This window comes from Henckelia pumila, chromosome 1, assembly GCF_033568475.1.
Source record: "Henckelia pumila isolate YLH828 chromosome 1, ASM3356847v2, whole genome shotgun sequence".
NCBI lineage: Eukaryota > Viridiplantae > Streptophyta > Magnoliopsida > Lamiales > Gesneriaceae > Henckelia > Henckelia pumila.
In genome coordinates this window covers 39,597,128-39,619,021 of record NC_133120.1, presented here as the reverse complement: position 1 = coordinate 39,619,021, position 21,894 = coordinate 39,597,128, and the positions used below count along the sequence as shown (strand labels likewise).

Sequence of the window (21,894 nt, the reverse complement as noted above, 5' to 3'; positions counted from 1 at the left end):
TGAAGAAACGTTCGTTCATCAGTTCCTGGGATATACAACAAGAGCAGTTTAATCTGCTGGTGTCCATAATCTCGCTTCGAGATTTTAAGGTAAAATTTATATTGTTTAAATTTTATGTTATCAATTTTAATCGTAGGAATTTGATACCCATATGGAATCGTTCCAAAACTTCCGCCGCGCCGGGTATCACTTTCTTTTTCGATCCGGAGAACGACCGCGTTCCAACAGAAACAAGATCATAGATCGGGCTTAGGATATATAGCACGCTGCGCCGTCGCATCAAGTGATGGCTCCTATACCCATTGGATGTTGGTGACCTTATACTAGTACATATGTCCAACCATCACGGTGACCTGACACAAGACTTACATATCCAATCATCCAAACACTCGTAGGGTGAGTGTCCTACTACAGGAAACCTCTAAGATAAGGCTCAATATGCTCATGTATGCAACATACAGTCTTGACATGTTGTATATAAAGGCATATAAAATATTCAATCACATAATCCATGCAAACACATAATACATGCATCACTACAAGAAAAACGGCTAAAGACAATGGATAAAATCCGTTGTCATAGGCTGCAGAAAACTGTTGTACTTCTCGGTGTTGTTGAAAGTGAGCCTAATGACAACAAATTTTATCCATTGCCTTTTCTCCCTACGACAACAGATAAAATTCATTGTCTTTTCCCTCAACGACAATAGATTTTATCCGTTGTCTTTTCTCCCTACGACAACGGATTTTAGCCGTTTTTTTTCTCTCAATGACAACGAATTTTATCTGTTGTCTTTTAGCGGACTTTTAACAACACTGAAAAATAAAATAGTTTAAAATGACAAAAACAATGGATAAAATCCGTTGTCGTTTCTCAAATAAAAAATAAATTTTAATATACAAATTTTTAATATTATCAATAAATCAAAATTTAAAATTTCCAAAATAAATTTAATATACATTTTTCAATATTACAAATAAATCAAAACTCTAATTCTAATTCAATCTACACTCTAAAATAGAGCTATGAACTAAACATAAATTAAATCTACACTCTAAAATAGAGCTATGAACTAATCTATATAAATTAACTTGGAACACTCGTTTCAGCAAAGATTAAGATCCACTTGTATCCCCTGCAAAAATTTAGAACAAGATTACAGATTAGAAATAAAAAAAAAAAAAAAGTGACGCTAATTTTTTTCTGATGAAGATCATTCGACTCATTTCTTTAAATATTGACCAAGAAACATTACAAGCTAAGAATATTTCCCACGTACCTCTGCAGCCATCTGTGGAAATGCGATATGTACGTTTCCAACGTTACTTTCCCGAGCCACCTGGCAACAAAATGATGTTTATAATATATATGTATATATATTAAAGGAAGAAAGACTACAAGACAATAGTCTAGCCCTTAGCCCCTGCACAAAAAAAAACACAGGAAGAAGGAAGATTTTATATTGACGTGCGTGGAGTTTTAGCCATTTTTGGCCATGTAGGAGAAAGAGAGATACTTACAGTTGCTGCGCAGCAACATCAATGTGAACTTCTAGCGGAGCAAGAGCAGGAAACTCAACAAAATGCAAACTGGCATCGCTGCAAACAAAAACATGGCAAACAATCCAATTCTTCAAAAAAACAACAAATGCTAAATTAAATGATAAGGCATAAGCATGGTTTCTTGAAATGTAATCAACTGTGTACATACCCTGCAACTTTTCTGGCGAGGTACAGGAAGGGCTTCTCAAAATTATAATTACTCATGGCTGATATTTCATAATACTCCAGATTCTTTTTCCTGTGGAAGGTAACCTGATGTCTGTTCTTAACATCAACCTTGTTTCCGCAAAGCACTACAGGAATATTCTCACAAACCTTGAATATTGGTAGCAGAAAATGTCATATGTTATTATGCCACCATAATTTTAAATCCAAAAATATAACACAATTTAAATAAAGAATACAACATACCGACAAAGATCACGGTGCCATTGTGGGGACATTTTTGTATGTAAGTCGAGCTATTAAATAAAACAAGATGATGGCACACTGCCCATGGATGCTGCAATAGTCCAACAACACAATATAAACATCATTCTTATACATTCAAATGGTCAGCCAAAAACAAGACAAACATCGATACCATACTCTAAGAAGCCTAAATTATACCCACATCCAACCGAGTTGAGTTAACGAAATGGACACTGGTTTTTCCCATAAACCAAGTTACTAATGATGCACCATGAGATGCAATACTCTACGAAGCCTAAAGTATACCCACATCCAACCAAGTTGAGTTAAAAATATGGACATTGGTTTTTCTCATCAACCAAGTTACTCATGATGCACCATGACATAGAAGAAAAATCACAAGAATTATAGCAACTATAGGAACGGTTCTCAAGATCAAAATTCACTTACTAGTATCAATCTCTAAGGCCACCAAATTTCTCCTGTCCGACTGTGTCCCAGCAGTAAAATCTGATACATTCAAATTCACATAAAAGTTGCACCAATCTGCTTACCATCTGTATTATTGTTTTGCTTCCATCTGCTTAAGCCAATATAAAGTTGCATATATAACCTCAATATACGGCCTTTCATCCTATCATAAGTGGACAAAAATGTTAAAATTACATTTAAAAAAACAAGAACAAAACAAAAAAACCGATGGTGACGGGGTAGGTGATGGGGGTGTTGGAGGAGATGGGACGGGGTTGAGAGGATTTGAGCCGGTCTTGGTTGGGTAAGAGGGCTCCACAGCAATACCACATAAACCAGATTTTGATGCAACATTACGTTCCATTCTTATGTATCCCTTTTCTCCCCAACTCGCGCGCCACGAGTTCCTGACTATCCAATAATCAACACCACTTTCAGTTCCGTAACCAACACCCACACCATGGTCTAGTGAGACTCCACACTTCCCTTTGAATATACCCTGCAGAAATTTGCGGAACCATGCTGAGATAAACAACAGGAGGCGATGTGACAGATGACTCACTAAACTATCAAGGGTGAAGATCTAGTGTTTCAGTGTTGGAGTGCAACAAAACTTACTAATTCATACAATTGGAAGTCCCTCCCACCAGCCTCAATAGCAACACTAATTGGTTGATTTGCAACAGCCTTTTGTAAATCCTTCTCATTGTAAGTAGGCACGTACTCATAGCCGTCAATCGACACAATTTTTGCATTTTTCTTCATATCAAATGTTCCAAGGAAATAGTCAAGTCCATGTTAATGCACTTAGTATAATTCCACACAAGTCGGCAGACAACCAAAGAGTTGTAAGCTAAGCTTGATATGTATACACAATCTGGATCAGGTCATGTCAGATAAATTAAATTCCTTTGCATAAAGATATAAAAATTGACCCTGTACTGATCACATCTATCATCCCTTCCTGTGTAGGGATAATCCTCCTCGGAGTCAATTCCTCCATTCTTGATAATGAATTGATACGCATAGTCCATGAGACCTCCATCGCACCCTTGATCATAACTTGCATCACAATCGACCAACTCTTGCTCCGAAAGTGAGATCAAATGTCCGGTCACTATCTGGTTAATACCTTCCACACCAAAAATGGTGGAGAACGCCCAACAACTTCCTTAAAAATTTTAAAAAAAAATCAATCAACCATGCATCATTTTTGGCACATTAAGTATCAACACAATAGAAGTAAAAGAGCAAATAAAATTTCCGATTTGGGCCATATGTGATTATGTTCTAACAGAGTTTGTAGCGCACAATATTTTTCTAAAAGATTACAACTTTTAAAGGCGTGGAGCCAAAAGTTTCCCAGCTATGGGACACGGCAAAAAGGAAAGAGAGAGGCCTAGAAAAATAATTTATTCATTCATGACTCTTGAACAGCATATGGATGAATGATTTTTTAATGCACTTAAAGAAAAATAAATGATGACAGCGACAAAATTATATCGGCTAAGTGTAGTCTAATATCTCTATAAAATAAAAATCCATGTTAAAAATCATAGATCTCTCGGAAATTCTGATTCTCTTGTTCTCCTTGTGGAGAAATTAGTTCATTCCCTATTGACAACGAATTCCTCCACAAAAAAAAATAGCAAACTAAACTTTCCAAAAGAAAATTCAGCTGACAGGAAATATTCCTCGAAACATCTCCTCGTGTTATGTTAAATAAATCAATCAAAAAAATGGACAATATTGTTATCGGGCACTTCAAGAGGCACAAAAATCATATAGTTTTGGGGTTAAACAAGGCAAAAAAGGTAACAAACATAACCACAAGACAAAAATGAAACATGTCAGGCTTATAACGTAAGAATACACCACATACCTTGTCCGGTGAGCGAGAAGAGGTGGCGTCGAAGATGAGGAGGGAAGAGAAGGCGCGGGTGAGGGAGCTGGCGAGGAGACGGGCTTGAGCGCATTCCGCTGTTGCCTAACCCCATCAGAGATTCTCCTCTCCTCTCAACCCAGAGAGAACAACTGTGTATAATTTTTTGATCCAAGCTGTAAACTCGAGATTGAAGACACGATTGGAGTTGCTAAAGCTTGGGCTACCTGCAAGGAGGTCATACATTTTCATAGGTTTTAATTTTTTTATCATTTAAATTTATGTAGAAATCATTCATATTAAAATTATGATATAATGAATGCATGTCTTAATTATCTTAATACTAATGCCAACAGATTCAAACTTGAAATCATTACTTTAAATTACAAAATATTTATAAAAAATAAATTTACTCATTTAATTTTTGCACCAGCGACTCCAAAATTACAATAAATCGAAATACCTAATTTGTAAATTCGAAATTAATATTAGAAATTTCCAAAAAAATTAACCAACTCATAAAATTGGCTAAATTACAATCTAGCTAGACTGATATAAAAAAATCCAAAATAAGGGCTTCCAAATTGTCCACAAAATTACAAACATATCCAATCGGGTAAAATATTCTATGTACAACTAATTACAATAACATATAAAATTCAAAATTTTTGAATTTAACAAAAAAACCAATGTATAAACCCTCAAATTCGAAATATACCTTATAGTGTAGGAAAAAACTCCCAATTGGCGGTCGGCAACTATGGCGGTGGAGTTTGGCGGTGGCAGCTGCAAATTTCCGAAAACAATGAGTCAAAAATTGGGCAAAATGGTATGGAAATGTTTCCCTAGACGAAAGGATTCCAGATCTACTTACCGTTTGCGAAATGGCCAGCCGACAATGGAGATATTGGCGGCACTAGCTTCGAATCGGAAATGGATCGCGGGAGGAGAGAGAAGAGACGATGCGCGTAGAAGAAATGAATGATCGGGGAAAGAGAAATATAAGCCTCGAGCGTCTAGTAGTAGGTTATTATCATATTATGTAATGTGTATATTTTTTAAAAAAATAAATAAATAATAAAACGACAACGGATTACAAAAAGTGTTGTCTTAGACCTCAAAAAGTACGCACATACACAACGATTAATTAAAACTGTTGTCGTAGGTCATAAAAATCGTTGTCTTTGACATATATATGACAACGGTTTTTTAAAGACTGTTGTCGTTTTTAATTAAAATATGGCCAAAGATAAGCACAAATTATACAGCTTAATTGGCATATTATTTTGTCGTATTCGTGCTTATCTGGCATTTTTATTCCGAGTTTTACGCCTAAGTCGTCATAATTTTATGTGTTTGTAGGTTTGACTAAAATTTGAGAAAGCTTAAATAGTGAAGAAAAGTCAAACAAAGCGATGCCAGATCGGAACTTGGCCGAAAAACACGGAAAAATCATAAGACGCCAAGAAGATTGAAGAGAAGAAAACTACATGGACCCCGTGCATCTTCTGGAAGGGGGTCGGTGCCTTTTGTGTAAAATAAAGAGTCGGCCCAGTAAAATGCACGGACCCCGTGCATATTCTGGAAAGGGGTCCGTGCATATTGCTAAAAAGGAAATTTGGCCCAGTTTAATGTCCAGACCCCGTATCCCTTCTGGATGAACCTCCGTGCATTAGTGTTGTGAAGAAATCCGAGATAGAAGACATCCGGAGGTGTGCACGGACCCGTGTCCGGGGTCCGTGTGGTTACTGTTTGAAAGAGTAGGTGCCCGGTGAGCCAACTTGTGGCTAAGGGCTTTGATGACTCTTTGTATAAACAATCTTTTGTTTAATATAATTTACACTTTTATTAATGGCAATGACTTTATCTTTCTTCATATTGTTATATTGTGATATACTATTGTTGTTTTGATAAAGACCTTGAATATACTATAGTGTATGTAAGATGTGGTAGCACATGGGGATGACTATCATGAAACACATCTTATAGTCACTGTATGTTCTAAACTGTTCCTAGTCGATTGAGCCATCCGATAATAAGGATAAGGATCGCTCGAGTTTGAGACTAGCATTTGCGATGCAGAGTACCACGTTTCATTGGTAAGGAACATAGAGATGTTCGAAGCATGCAAATGGATATTCATATGATGAATGATCGAACTACCCTATCCGGACTTTCCAAGTGGTTATCACTTATCGAGTGGATAAAGTCCGCGGTTTTGGTTGTACACCATTAGTCCTTACTACTTGAAACATCATTGAGACTCTATATGCTAGTACTGTGCTTTGACTCGTTTACCGACTCTATTGGGGTCATCAGGTGTCGGGATTGGGTACAGTTACAACACATATAGGAGTCGATGCTTTGTTGTCAAGGATTCACCACATACTTGCGAGTGTGGATATCCTATGCGATCTGAGGAGATATTAGTGTGACGAATCTCTGGCCAGAGTACATGATGTGTTTTAAGAAATGGTTTCTTAGTAGCACATGCGATGTCACTATTTGATCTTCAAGATGTATTGCATAGTTATCGAATCTCGAACGACTCTCGATATACCAATGGTTGTTGATTCGATCGGGATATATGGATGAAGGGACCATACTGTACGCTAACCAAAATCTATTGGTTCTTGCAGGCACTATCAGTGATACCTAGGGAATCATGGGGCGATGTTGCAAGGCGCTCTTACCATGATTCGATGGGCAAGTCGGAAATTGTTGTTCCGAGTCACAAGGAGTTGTGAGCCCACGGCTAGCTGTATCCCTGAACCATTGAGGGTCACACAGAGTAATGGATTTTTAATCCCCGTTGAGATAGTTAAATTTAAAGAGTTAAATTTAATGAACAAAGAAGTTGGACTTCTTATTTAAGAGTAGAGGAGTAAGATTTCCTAAAATGACATAGGGATGGGCATTTTTGGAAATCAGTGAATTCGGATTCAGAAAAATTTATCTTGACTTTAAAAGGTGCGGAAATGGTTTCTGTGCACATTGGTGAAATCGGTTTATCAATCGGAGTCATGATGAATTTTATATTAATTTCTGAACATGCGGACTTTGCTTGTCGGGCTTGAACTTATGACTAATGGGCCCTAAGCTGTTAGCGGCCTACATTATAAATAAGTTATTGCAGTACAGAAATTAGACACAACAGGTCACAATTTTCAAAAACCTAGTTATTTTCTCTCTAAAGTGGCCGCCCCCCTTCCCTCTCTACTCGGGAAAATCCAGCCTGTGAATTTTGAATTACAGTTTGGTTTAACGGATCAAATTCGTTAATTCTCTTCGTAGAAACTTCTGATAGATTTTCTAGTGCAATCTATCAGAGGGATTAATTATCTCTGTTCGTGGACCTGATTGAAGAACAGTTCGTCCATCAGTTCCTGGGAGATACAACAAGAGCAGAGCAATCTGTTGGTGTCCATAATCTCGATTCGAGATTGGAGGTAAAAATTTAATTGTGATTTAATTTTTACACGCACAATTTAATCGTAAAGTTTTGATACCCATTATGGAATCGTTCCATTATAAAATTTTTAAACTTCCGCTGCACCGGGTATCAATTCTGATTGATCTGATCACCGTTCTCCAACAGTGGTATCAGAGCCAGGTTGCTCAGATCAAGCGATTAAATTAATCGATTGTACAAAAAATTTTAAGCCTCGGTTTTTGAAACAAAATAAATATTTTAAAAATAAAAATTTTTTTTTTCGGGCAAAACCTGGGCAGCGATTGGATCGCTGCCCGGGGGGGGGGGGGGGGCAGCGATCGTCGCGGCCCGGCCCGAGCCCTTTGGGGCGCGGGCAGCCCGGGAGTGTCCCGGGCAGCCCGCGAAAAATTAATTTTTTAATTTTAAAATTAAATTTTAATATGTTAAAATTCTATTTTTGGTCCGATCGAAAATTATTTTTGATTGGTCCACGAGGCATCGGATCGAATTGTTCGAGTCCAAAAATTTTAAAATTGATTTTTGGATAAATTTGAATTTTTGGAAAATTTAAATATTTTATCCGTTAAATCAGATTTTATGAAATTAATTATTTTTGGTACAATTGATGATAAGATATGATCTTATGGATATATTGAGTAAAATATGATTTTATGTATAAAATTGGATTTTATAGATAAAATATGATTTTATTTGATAAAAGGATAAAATATGATTATGTATGTAAAATAAGATTTTATATATGGAATATGATTTTATCCTTTTAAATTTAAATTGCCATTGCATGTTATCCAATAAATTAATTTTGAATTAAATGTTATTGGATAAGGATGATCGATTGCCATGACTAATTTTGTAGGTGTATGTTAGGAATTTACATTTGTTTTTATTGTTGTTAGATTTATTAATGAGCCTGGTTTATGGCCCAATATGAATTGTCATATGTAATAAAAGTGGGCCTGGTTTATGGCCCGTTCCCACCCCTTGAAATGTATCCCCTACTTGTCATGGTTATTTATTCTAAATACATTAGACTTAGTGGGAGATGAAGATTTGAAGATGGAGGTGGGCCCAGCAGACAATAAAGACAGAAGAAATGTAAATTGGAAGCTCAATGTAATAGGATTGCATTGCATACTGCATATTACCTAGGATTGGACTAAGACTCGTGATTGGCAACCACGGGTCGATTAGAAATGGAATCGATCATCCTATATAATATATGATATTATTGTTGTATGCATGTTTTAGACAAAATTGTGTGAATCCGGCAAGCATACAAAATTTTAAAAATGATGAGACAAATTTTCAAAATTAAAATCCCTCATTTTAAATATGATTTAAAATTGATATCAAGATAAATAAAGGAAATTTAAAATTGTTTAAATGTTCCTACCTTCCATCAACGATCAATGTATGAGATGCTACCCGCGGATACGGTCCGGCTCATATTATTGGGGGGGGCCCGTTCGTCGGAAAGCTGTACATTGGATCGACACATGTTGTAAGTTGGGTGGAACTCTCATGGGATCGGCTCATATTATTGGGGGATCCACATGGCGACCGTCCATCACAACTTAATATTGATGGGTCATCTTGACATGTCACAATAAACGGCGTCATATTATTGGGCCCTTATTGGACATGAGGTAAAAACGTAGAGGTTGCTTTGGAAGCAATTGGGCTCTACCTTTTGAAAATTATGGTTGGCTGATATTATTCGGGACCATAGTTTGTCAATTGGACTCCATGTTCTCACTAAGGAAAACAGTTTCCCGTTTTCACTAGAGGGTAGTGAAATCGTTAAAATAGTGGGAGTGAGATTCATAAAATAAATTTCGCCTATTTTATGTCTTAGTAAATTAATTAAACAATCATCGATAATTGTCTGTTTCATCTCAGTATATCATTATGATGAATCTTCATGTTTCAATTCTCCAACAAAACAAACTTACTGGCGCAAACAATACAGAATGATTCCATAAGTTAAGATTGTCCTAAGTTCGGAAAACATTTTCTAAGTGTTAGAAAAGGCTTCTCCGAAAACAGCCCCGGCTGATGTAACTGCCGAAAGGTTGGCCGAACTAGAGAAATGGTTGGACCATGATCTCAAGGCCAAATGTTACATGCAAAATTGGACAAGTCTAAACAAGTTTGCCATCACTGCAAGAAACCCGGTCATTGGAAACGTAACTGCAAGGAATACCTCGAGCAGTTGCGAACTGCAAAGGGTATGTTTTACATTGAAATAAATGTTTTCCTTAATACTACTTCTTGGGTATTGGATACCAGATGTAGATCTCACATTTGCAATGAGTTGCAAATGATGACAAGAAGTAATAGGCTAAGGATGGGTGAGACCCAGCTGAGGCTCGAAAATGGTTCCAAAGTTGAAGCTAAAGCTGTGGGAGATGTTTATTTAATTTTGCAGAACGGTTTTAAGTTACTTTTGAGAGATGTTTTATTTGTTCCAGATTTTATTAAAACATTATTTCTGTTTCTATGCTTGATAGAGATGGTTATTCTTGCAATTTTGTGAATGAGATTTGCAATATTTACAAGAATGAATGTTTGATTGGAAATGGACAACTTGAAAATGATCTATATAACTTAAAATTAAAAGACGTTCCAATAAATTATGTTGATAAACCGGCAACAACAAACAAAAGGAAAATCGATAGTCAAAACCCGGCAAACCTTTGGCATGCTAGGCTAGGTCATATTTCCTCAAGGAGGATGAACAAGCTAGTGGGAGAGGGCATGTTTGATATGTCTGATATTAACTCTCTACCTACTTATGAATCCTGCCTGAAAGGAAAAATGACTAAATCTCCTTTTAAGGGGAAACCTGAGCGTAGTCAAAATCTGTTGGATTTGATCCATACAGACGTTTGTGGTCCATTTAGAATTGGTACTCAATTCGGCCACACCTACTTCATTACCTTTACTGATGATTATTCAAGGTATGGGTATTTATATTTAATGAAATATAAGTCTGAAGCATTTGAAAAGTTCAAAGAATTCAAGGCTGAAGTAGAAAACAAGCTAGGTAAAAGTATTAAAGCACTTCGATCGGATCGAGGTGAAGAATACTTGAGTACCGAGTTTTTGGACTATCTGAAAGAGAATGGGATTCTCTCTCAGTGGACTCCTCCTATGACACCTCAGCTGAATGGTGTATCGGAGCGTCGTAATCGAACTTTGTTGGACATGGTTCGATCCATGATGAGCTTCACTGAGCTTTCACCTTCGTTTTGGGGCTACGCGTTTGAAATGACAGTATTGTTGTTGAACAACGTCCACACTAAAGCAGTGGACAAAACACCATACAAGTTATGGAATGGCAAAGCTCCTAAGTATTCGTACTTGAGGATTTGGGGATGTCCTGCTTACGTGAAGCAGACAGTGGGAGATAAGTTGGATAGTCGATCCACCTTATGTTATTTTGTAGGGTATCCGAAGAATTCAATCGGATATTATTTCTATCATCCTGCTGAAACAAAGGTGTTTGTTTCAAGGAATGCCACCTTCTTGGAGAAGGAGTTCTTATTGGATAAGAAAGGCGAGATGATGGAACTCGAAGAAATTCGAGAAGAACCCAAAATACAAAATAACGATCCTACACCTCAGGAACCATTGATAGACACGCCTATACTTAGAAGATCCGAGAGGACTTCTAGACCTCCTAATCGATATGGTCTTCTTCTTGAAGGGGATCAAGATGAACCCGATGTTGGATGTGATCCAAGAAACTTCAAGGAAGCAATTTCTGATGCGGATTCAAATTTATGGCTTGAAGCTATTCAGTCGGAAATAGATTCGATGCATAAAAACCAAGTTTGGTCTTTAGTAGATCCTCCTGATGGAATTGTTCCAATAGGGTGTAAATGGATCTACAAGAGAAAGCTTGGGCCTGATGGTAAGGTATTGACCTACAAGGCGCGATTGGTGACGAAAGGTTATACTCAAAGACAAGGAGTTGACTATGATGAAACCTTTTCACCAGTTGCAATGTTCAAGTCCATAAGAATCCTTATTGCCATAGCTGCTTGGTATGACTATGAGATATGGCAGATGGATGTGAAGACTGCATTTCTTAATGGAAACATTAAGAAAGAGATCTATATGACGCAGCCTGAGGGATACACATCCATGGGAAGCGAGCATAAGGTATGCAAGTTTCAGAGATCAATCTATGGTCTAAAACAAGCATCAAGAAGTTGGAACCAGAAATTTGATGAAACAATAAAGGATTTTGGTTTCATCAAGAACCCGGAGGAACCGTGCATGTACAAGAAAGTAGTTAAGGATGCTGTGACATTCTTAGTACTTTATGTTGATGACATCCTACTCATTGGGAATGACGTAGGGATGTTGCAGTCAACAAAGATATGGTTATCAGGTAGATTCTCGATGAAGGATTTGGGTAAGGCATCCTATATTCTAGGGATACAGATCTATAGAGATAGATCTAAGAGAATGATAGGACTCACTCAATCAACTTACATCGAAACCATATTGAAAAGGTTTTCAATGGATGGGTCCAAGAGAGGACATCTACCCATGTGTCATGGAGTTTCTCTATCCAAGTCTATGTGTCCCAAGACTGATGAAGAGATAGAGAAAATGACACATGTACCATATGCGTCAGCCATAGGTAGTATCATGTATGGGATGATATCTACCAGACCGGATGTAGCATTTGCTCTGAGTGTCACGAGCAGATATCAAGCTAATCCCGGTCAAATGCATTGGAAAGCCGTGAAGGACATTCTTAAGTACTTACGAAGGACTAAGAATATGTTCATGGTATATGGAGGAAGAGAACTAAAATTGGAAGGCTATACCGACTCTAGCTTCCAAAGTGACGTGGATGACTCGAAGTCAACCTCTGGATTTGTGTTCATGCTCAATGGCGGTGCTGTCTTTTGGAAGAGTTCCAAGCAGGACACCACAGCGGATTCCACCACTGAGGCAGAATACATTGCAGCATCAGCTGCTGCTAAAGAGGTCGTTTGGATGAGGAATTTCGTCCAAGAGTTGGGCGTTATTCCTAAAGTTGTTGGTCCAGTCCCGGTGTACTGTGACAACACGGGTGCCGTTGCTCAGGCAAAGGAACCAAGGTCTAATCAAAGATCCAAACACGTACTGAGGAAATACCACATCATCCGGGAGATTGTGTAAAGAGGAGACATCACTGTCGAAAGAGTGGCCTCTGCAGACAATATCGCTGATCCACTTACTAAGCCCTTGCCAGGACCATTATTTGACAAACATCGCGAAGCAATGGGTCTACGTAGTATGACTAGTTGGCTTTAGGGCAAGTGGGAGATTGAAAGAGTAGGTGCCCGGTAAGCCAACTTGTGGCTAAGGGCTTTGATGACTCTTTGTATAAACAATCTTTTGTTTAATATAATTTACACTTTTATTAATGGCAATGACTTTATCTTTCTTCATATTGTTATATTATGATATACTATTGTTGTTTTGATAAAGACCTTGAATATACTATAGTGTATGTAAGATGTGGTAGCACATGGGGATGGCTATCATGAAACACATCTTATAGTCACTGTATGTTCTAAACTGTTCCTAGTCGATTGAGCCGTCCGATAATAAGGATAAGGATCGCTCGAGTTTGAGACTAGCATTTGCGATGCAGAGTACCACGTTTCATTGGTAAGGAACATAAAGATGTTCGAAGCATGCAAATGGATATTCATATGATGAATGATCGAACTACCCTATCCGGACTTTCCAAGTGGTTATCACTTATCGAGTGGATAAAGTCCGCGGTTTTGGTTGTACACCATTAGTCCTTACTACTTGAAACATCATTGAGACTCTATATGATAGTACTGTGCTTTGACTCGTTTACCGACTCTATTGGGGTCATCAGGTGTCGGGATTGGGTACAGTTACAACACATATAGGAGTCGATGCTTTGTTGTCAAGGATTCACCACATACTTGCGAGTGTGGATATCCTATGCGATCTGAGGAGATATTAGTGTGACGAATCTCTGGCCAGAGTACATGATGTGTTTTAAGAAATGGTTTCTTAGTAGCACATACGATGTCACTATTTGATCTTCAAGATGTATTGCATAGTTATCGAATCTCGAATGACTCTCGATATACCAATGGTTGTTGATTCAATCGGGATATATGGATGAAGTGACCGTACTGTACGCTAACCAAAATCTATTGGTTCTTGCAGGCACTATCATTGATACCTAGGGAATCATGGGGCGATGTTGCTAGGCGCTCTTACCATGATTCGATGGGCAAGTCGGAAATTGTTGTTCCGAGTCACAAGGAGTTGTGAGCCCACGGCTAGCTGTATCCCTTAACCATTGAGGGTCACACAGAGTAATGAATTTTTAATCCCCGTTGAGATAGTTAAATTTAAAGAGTTAAATTTAATGAACAAAGAAGTTGGACTTCTTATTTAAGAGTAGAGGAGTAAGATTTCCTAAAATGACATAGGGATGGGCATTTTTGAAAATCACTGAATTCGGATTCAGAAAAATTTATCTTGACTTTAAAAGGTGCAGAAATGGTTTCTGTGCACATTGGTGAAATCGGTTTATCAATCGGAGTCATGATGAATTTTATATTAATTTCTGAACATGCGGGCTTTGCTTGTCGGGCTTGAACTTATGACTAATGGGCCCTAAGCTGTTAGCGGCCTACATTATAAATAAGTTATTGCAGTACAGAAATTAGACACAATAGGTCACAATTTTCGAAAACCTAGTTATTTTCTCTCTAAAGTGGCCGCCCCCTTCCCTCTCTACTCGGGAAAATCCAGCCTGTGAATTTTGAATTACAGTCTGGTTTAACGGATCAAATTCGTTAATTCTCTTCGTAGAAACTTCTGATAGATTTTCTAGTGCAATCTATCAGAGGGATTAATTATCTCTGTTCGTGGACCTGATTGAAGAATAGTTCGTCCATCAGTTCCTGGGAGATACAACAAGAGCAGAGCAATCTGTTGGTGTCCATAATCTCGATTCGAGATTGGAGATAAAAATTTAATTGTGATTTAATTTTTACACGCACAATTTAATCGTAAAGTTTTGATACCCATTATGGAATCGTTCCATTATAAAATTTTTAAACTTCCGCTGCACCGGGTATCAATTCTGATTGATCTGATCACCGTTCTCCAACACTGTTCACAAGATAGAAAAAATACCGGAGGTCTGCACGATGGTTGTCCAGGGTCCAGGCACTTCGCGAATTTGGAAAAACTTTATTGTCAGAATTTGGAAATTTCGAGACTCTTATTATTTTTGGCAATATTGGACATTATTTTGGACGAAATATAGGGTTTTGTGGGAGAAAAATATAAATAGAATCAAGCCCTAACTTGAGAGGACTTTTGATTTTTGAACTTTTGCCAGATTTCTGAAAGACGGCTGAGAGCTTGGAAAAGAAGAAACGAAGAACGCAAGCAAGATTCGGCACCATCACTGAGATTTTCTTTATTCTTCTCTTTCTGATTTATTTATGATGTATTCGAACATGATATTTTTGTCTCTTTTTGATATTATGTAGTATTCGTCTTTTGACCGGGGTCACGATAGGGCTATACTATTGATTTTTGTTCATGAAATTGATTGATTGATGTTTTGATTTATTTTATATTTATTGATTAATATTTGTGCATAATTATTGCTTTTAATCTGGCCAATTAATTGCATGTATGTTGTTCGATCTGGACTTGAAAAAGAAAAGATTGAAATTAGCTTAAAAAATATTAATCAACACATGGTTAAACCGACTAAAAATAGTATTCGATTTCAGTGTGCGATTTTAGGAGAAAGATGGAATTCCATAACTCGTGAATGCGTTTTTGTTTAATTAAATTCATTTAGAAATAATTGAACTGTTAAATGAAAATAGGATTATTAATTCTAGAAATAGATTAATAATTATTCTAGGAAATTTTGTTGTGAATATGAATGATTCTTGCTTGATTAAATCCAATCCGTGACAATCATCGATGTCTGGTATCGTTGTGTGTTCCTGGTCATTTTCCTGAAATTTGAATCCGTCTTAAATTTAATATGCTCTTTTAATTTAAGTTAATTAAATTTTTTGCTTTAGAATAATTTATTTTATTTCAATTATTAGTTAATTCATAAAAATCTCTCATTTTATTTAGTCTAGATTAAATTGAATAATTTAAATCTTAATTTTTAAACAATAGTCTTGGTGGGATCGACTTGTACTCAATCCAATAATATTATAACTTGACCTAGTACACTTGCAATAAATTCCCAATAGAAATCATCGGTCAAGTTTTTGGCGCCGTTGTCGGGGACTATTTTTTTACTATTAGGATTGATTATTTATTTGAGACTAGGTTTATTTTATTTTGTATAATTTTTAATCTAGTATTTGATTTGTGCGCTTTATTTTTTATTTCAGGAGTATCTCATGTTATATGAGCCGTGTTTGAGATATTGAAAACCTTATACCACTTGATTTGGAGATTGAAAGCACTCCTCGTTGCATATGTAGAGACCGAAGGCCGCATAACTTGGCCCTTAATTTCGAATCTGAAGAGGAGTTTGAAGATATGTCCGAAGACAAAAATAACCGCACTCTGATGGACCTTCATCGACCATTGGTTGGAGAATATGGATCCAGCATTTTTCGCCCTGCAGTTCAGGCGAATACTTTTTGTTGGAAAACTGTGTTCAGATCAATTAGAATTGATACCCGGTGCAGCGGAAGTTTAAAAATTTATTTTATTAATATGGAACGATTCCATATCTGGGTATCAAAACTTTTACGATTAAATTTGTGTAAGTAAAAAAAATAATCACTATTAAATATTTTACCTTGTCAAGCAAAGGCTTGATTGTGGACTCCAATAGAATAGAATCTGCTCTTGTTGTTTATCCCCAGAACGGATGAACGAACGTTTCTTCAATCAGGTCCACGAATAGAAAACAAAACCCTCTGATTGAATGCACTAGAAATCAATCAGAAGTTTGCGTAGAGAATAAACAGATATGATCCGTTAATCCGGATTGTAATTTTTCACAAAAATCACAACCCGAATTTTCTCCAAAAGGAACAGAGGATTTCGAAAATCCCCTTGAAAATTCTAGAGTGTATTTTCGAAAATTGCAATATACAATGTGTATGATTTTCGAACCCAACACCTCTATTTATAGATAATTTCTAGTTATAATTGTTTCAGGACTCTAACTCCTTAAAACCCACAATCCATAACTTAAGCCCAACAAGCCAAGCCTGTTGTTATAGAAATTAATATAAAATTCATCGTGACTCCGATTGATAAACTGATTTCACAAATGTGCACAGAAACCATTTTTGCATCTTTTAGAGTCAAGATAATTTTTCTGAATCCGAATTCAGTGATTTCCAAAAATACCCATCCCTATGTCATTTTAGGAAATCTCACTCCCTTTAGTTAAGAAGTCCAACTTCTCTTTCATTAAATTTAACTCTTTAAATTTAACTATCTCTACGGGGTTTTAGTAATCCATTACTTGTGTAACCCTCAATGGTTCAGGAATACATCTAGCCGTGGGCTCACAACTCCTTGTGACTCGGAACAACAATTTCCGACTTACCCATCGAATCATGGTAAGAGCGCCTAGCAACATCGCCCCATGATTCCCTAGGTATTACTGATAGTGCCTGCAAGAACCAGTAGATTTTGGTTAGCGTACAGTATGGTCCCTTCATCCATATATCCCGATCGAATCAACAACCATTGGTGCATCGAGAGTCGTTCGAGATTCGATAACTATGCATAACATCTTGGAGATCAAATAGTGACATCGCATGTGTTACTAGGATAGCCCATTAACCTAAAACACATCATGTACTCTGGCCAGAGATTCGACACACTAATATCTCCTCAGATCGCATAGGATATCCACACTCGCAAGTATGTGGTGAATCCTTGACAACAAAGCATCGACTCCTATATGTGTCGTAACTCTACCCAATCCCGACATCTGATGACCCCAATAGAGTCGGTAAACGAGTCAAAGTACAGTACTAGCATATAGAGTCTCAATGATGTTTCAAGTAATAAGGACTAATGGTGTACAACCAAAACCGCGGACTTTATCCACTCGATAAGTGATAACCACTTGGAAAGTCCGAATAGGGTAGTTCGATTATTCATCATATGAATATCCATTTGCATGCTTTGAACATCTCTATGTTCCATACCAATGAAACGTGGTACTAGGCATCGCAAATGCTAGTCTCAATCTCGAGCGATCCTTATCCTTATTTGCGGACGGCTCAATTGACTAGGAACAATTTAGAATCATGTGCTACCACATCTTACATACACTATAGTATATTCAAGGTCTTTATCAAAACAACAATAGTATATCATAATATAACAATATGAAGAAAGATAAAGTCAATGCCATTATAAAAGTGTAAATTATATTAAACAAAAGATTGTTTTACATAGAGTCATAAAAGCCCTTAGCCACAAGTTGGCTAACCGGGCACCCACTCTTTCAATCTCCCACTTGCCCTAAAGCCAACTAGTCATACTACGTAATCTCATTGCTTCGCGATGTTTGTCAAACAATGGTCCTGGCAAGGGCTTAGTAAGCGGATCAGCGATATTGTCTATAGAGGCCACTCTCTCAACACTGATGTCTCCTCTTTCCACGATCTCCCGAATGATGTGGTATTTCCTCAGTACATGTTTGGACTTCTGATGAGACCTTGGTTCCTTTGCCTGAGCAACGGCACCCGTGTTGTCACAGTACACCGGAACTGGACCAACAGCTTCAGGAATTACACCCAACTCTTGGATGAATTTCCTTATCCAAACCGCCTCTTTAGCAGCAGCTGATGCTGCAATGTATTCTGCCTTAGTGGTGGAATCCGCTGTGGTGTCCTGCTTGGAACTCTTCCAAGAGACAGCACCGCCATTGAGCACGAATACAAATCCAGAGGTTGATTTTGAGTCATCCACGTCACATTGGAAGCTAGAGTCGGTATAGCCTTCCAACTTCAATTCTCTCCCTCCATAAACCATGAACAAATTCTTAGTCCTTCGCAAGTACTTAAGAATATCCTTCACGGCTTTCCAATGCATTTGACCGGGATTGGCTTGGTATCTGCTCGTGACGCTCAGAGCATAGGCCACATCCGGTCTGGTAGATATCATCCCATACATGATACTACCTATGGCTGACGCATATGGCACGTGTGTCATCTTCTCTATCTCTTCGTCAGTCTTGGGACACATGGACTTGGATAGAGAAACTCCATGACACATAGGTAGATGTCCTCTCTTGGACTCATCCATAGAAAACCTTTTCAATATGGTGTTGATGTAGGTTGATTGAGTGGTCCTATCATTCTTTTAGATCTATCTCTATAGATATGAATTCCTAGAATATAGGATGCCTCACCTAAATCCTTCATCGAGAATCTACCTGATAACCATATCTTTGTTGACTGCAACATCCCTACATCATTCCCCATGAGTAGGATGTCATCAACATAAAGTACTAAGAATGTTACCGCATTCTTCACTACTTTCTTGTACACGCATGGTTCCTCCGGGTTCTTGATGAAACCAAAATCCTTTATTGTTTCATCAAATTTCTGGTTCCAACTTCTTGATGCTTGTTTGAGACCATAGATTGATCTCTGAAGCTTGCATACCTTATGCTCGCTTCCCATGGATGTGTATCCCTAAGGCTGCATCATATAGATCTTTTCTTTAATGTTTCCATTAAGAAATGCAGTCTTTACATCCATTTGCCATATCTCATAGTCATACCATGCTGCTATGGCAATAAGGATTTTTATGGACTTGAACATTGCGACTGGTGAAAAAGTTTCATCATAGTCAACTCCTTGTCTTTGAGTATAACCTTTTGCCACCAATCGTGCCTTGTAGGTCAATACCTTTCCATCAGGCCCAAGCTTTCTCTTGTATATCCATTTGCACCCAATTGGAACAATTCCATCGGGAGGATCTACTAATGACCAAACTTGGTTAGAATGCATCGAGTCTATTTCCGATTGCATAGCTTCAAGCCATAAATTCGAATCCGCATCAGAAATTGCTTCCTTGAAGTTTCTTGGATCACATCCAATGTCGGGTTCACTTTGATCCCCTTCAAGAAGAAGACCATATCTAATAGGAGGCCTAGAAGTCCTCTCGGATCTCCTAGTAATAGGCATGTCTTGTGATGATTCTTGAGGTGTAGGATCACTCTTTTGTATCTCGGGTTCTTCTCGAATTTCTTCAAGTTCCATCATCTTGCCTTTCTTATCCAATAAGAACTCCTTCTCCAAGAAGGTGACATTCCTTGAAACAAACACTTTTGTTTCAGCAGGATGATAGAAATAATATCCGATTGAATTCTTCGGATACCCTACAAAATAACATAAAGTGGATTGACTATTCAATTTATCTCCCACTATCTGCTTCACTTAAGCAGGACATCCCCAAATCCTTAAGTACGAATACTTAGGAGCTTTGTCATTCCATAACTCGTATGGTGTTTTATTTACTGCTTTAGTGTGGACGTTGTTTAACAACAATACCGCTGTTTCAAGTGCGTAGCCCCAAAACGAAGGTGGGAGCTCAGTGAAGCTCATCATGGATCGAACCATGTCCAACAAAGTTCGATTGCGACGCTCCGAAACACCATTAAGCTGAGGTGTCATAGGAGGAGTCCACTGAGAGAGAATCTCATTCTCTTTTAGATAGTCCAAAAACTCGGTACTTAAGTATTCTCCACCCCGATCCGATCGAAGTGCCTTAATACTTTTACCTAGTTTGTGTTCTACTTCAGCCTTGAATTCTTTGAACTTTTCAAATGCTTCAGACTTATATTTCATTAAATATAAATACCCATACCTAGAATGATCATTAGTAAAGGTAATGAAGTAGGTATTGCCACATTTAGTACCAATCCTAAATGGACCGCAAACATCTGTATGGATCAAATCCAACAGATTTTGACTACGCTCAGGTTTCCCTTTGAAAGGAGATTTAGTCATTTTTCCCTTTAGGCAGGACTCACAAGTAGGTAGAGAGTTAATATCAGACATATCAAACATGCCCTCTCCCACTAGCTTGTTCATCCTCCTTGAGGAAATATGACCTAGCCTAGCATGCCAAAGGTTTGCCGGGTTTTGACTATCGTCCTTCCTTTTAATTGTTGTTACCGGTTTATCAACATAATTAATTGGAACGTCCTTTAATTTTAAGCTATATAGATCGTTTTCAAGTTGTCCATTACCAATCAAACATTCATTCTTGTAAATATTGCAAATCTCATTCACAAAATTGCAAGAAAAACCATCTCTATCAAGCATAGAAATAGATATAATGTTTTTGACCAAATCCGGAACATATAAAACATCTCTCAAAAATAACTTAAAATTGTTCTGCAAAACTAAATAAATGTCTCTAGCTTTGGCTTCGACTTTAGAACCATTCCCGAGCCTTAGCTAGGTCTCACCCATCCTTAGCTTACGACTTCTTGTCATCACCTGCAAACCATTGCAAATGTGAGATCCACATCCGGTATCCAATACCCAAGATGAAGTATTAAGCGAAACATTTATTTCAATGTAAAACATACCCTTTGCAGTTCGCAACTGTTTGAGGTATTCCTTGCAGTTACGTTTCCAATGACCGGGTTTCTTGCAGTAATGGCAAACGTTATCATCTTTATTCACATTTGAAACCTTGGCCTTTCCCTTCTTATTTGGTACATTCTTCTTGGGCGGGGCAGAACGTTTTTTACCCTTTCCACTTGGTCCTTTCTTAGAGTTAGAAGAGGAGCCAACCAAGAGTACCAGTTTATCCTTCTTTAGTGTGGCTTCATATGTGACAAACATATTGACCATCTCTTCAAGGGTGGCCTCTATGTTGTTCATATTAAAGTTCATCACAAAACCGTCAAACGATGAAGGAAGTGATAGAAGCAACAAGTCCGCGCTAAGTTCATGCTCCAAAGTCAAGTCGAGTGTTACCAACTTTTCAATGAGCCCAATCATGTGCACCCCATGCTCACGGACCGAAGTCCCATCTCGCATGCGGCTCGTCATGAGCTCTCTGATGGTGG

At 37.7% G+C, this 21,894-nt stretch overlaps 2 protein-coding genes and 1 long non-coding RNA gene across 3 annotated transcripts; all 3 read right to left on the bottom strand.

Annotated features, from left to right (window-relative positions):
* Window positions 1–887: 887 nt before the first annotated feature.
* On the bottom strand, window positions 888–2,613 carry LOC140882297 (GTP-binding nuclear protein Ran-B1-like). The gene is made up of 6 exons (XM_073288233.1): window positions 2,425–2,613; window positions 1,975–2,065; window positions 1,712–1,878; window positions 1,522–1,599; window positions 1,281–1,340; window positions 888–1,136 (listed from the first exon to the last, which is right to left on the bottom strand). The coding sequence occupies exons 3-6, from the start codon at window positions 1,765–1,767 to the stop codon at window positions 1,088–1,090; spliced, it is 243 nt and encodes an 80-aa protein (XP_073144334.1). The 5' UTR covers window positions 1,768–1,878; window positions 1,975–2,065; window positions 2,425–2,613; the 3' UTR covers window positions 888–1,087.
* LOC140861413 (cysteine proteinase RD21A-like) lies at window positions 2,537–3,210 on the bottom strand. The gene is made up of 3 exons (XM_073264435.1): window positions 3,064–3,210; window positions 2,672–2,944; window positions 2,537–2,608 (listed from the first exon to the last, which is right to left on the bottom strand). The coding sequence occupies exons 1-3, from the start codon at window positions 3,208–3,210 to the stop codon at window positions 2,537–2,539; spliced, it is 492 nt and encodes a 163-aa protein (XP_073120536.1).
* Window positions 3,211–4,473: 1,263 nt separating this feature from the next.
* LOC140882307 (uncharacterized) lies at window positions 4,474–5,342 on the bottom strand. Its single transcript, XR_012150194.1, has 3 exons — window positions 5,202–5,342; window positions 5,046–5,113; window positions 4,474–4,554 (listed from the first exon to the last, which is right to left on the bottom strand). It is a non-coding gene; the product is annotated as an uncharacterized lncRNA (long non-coding RNA).
* Between the last annotated feature and the right edge of the window lie 16,552 nt (window positions 5,343–21,894).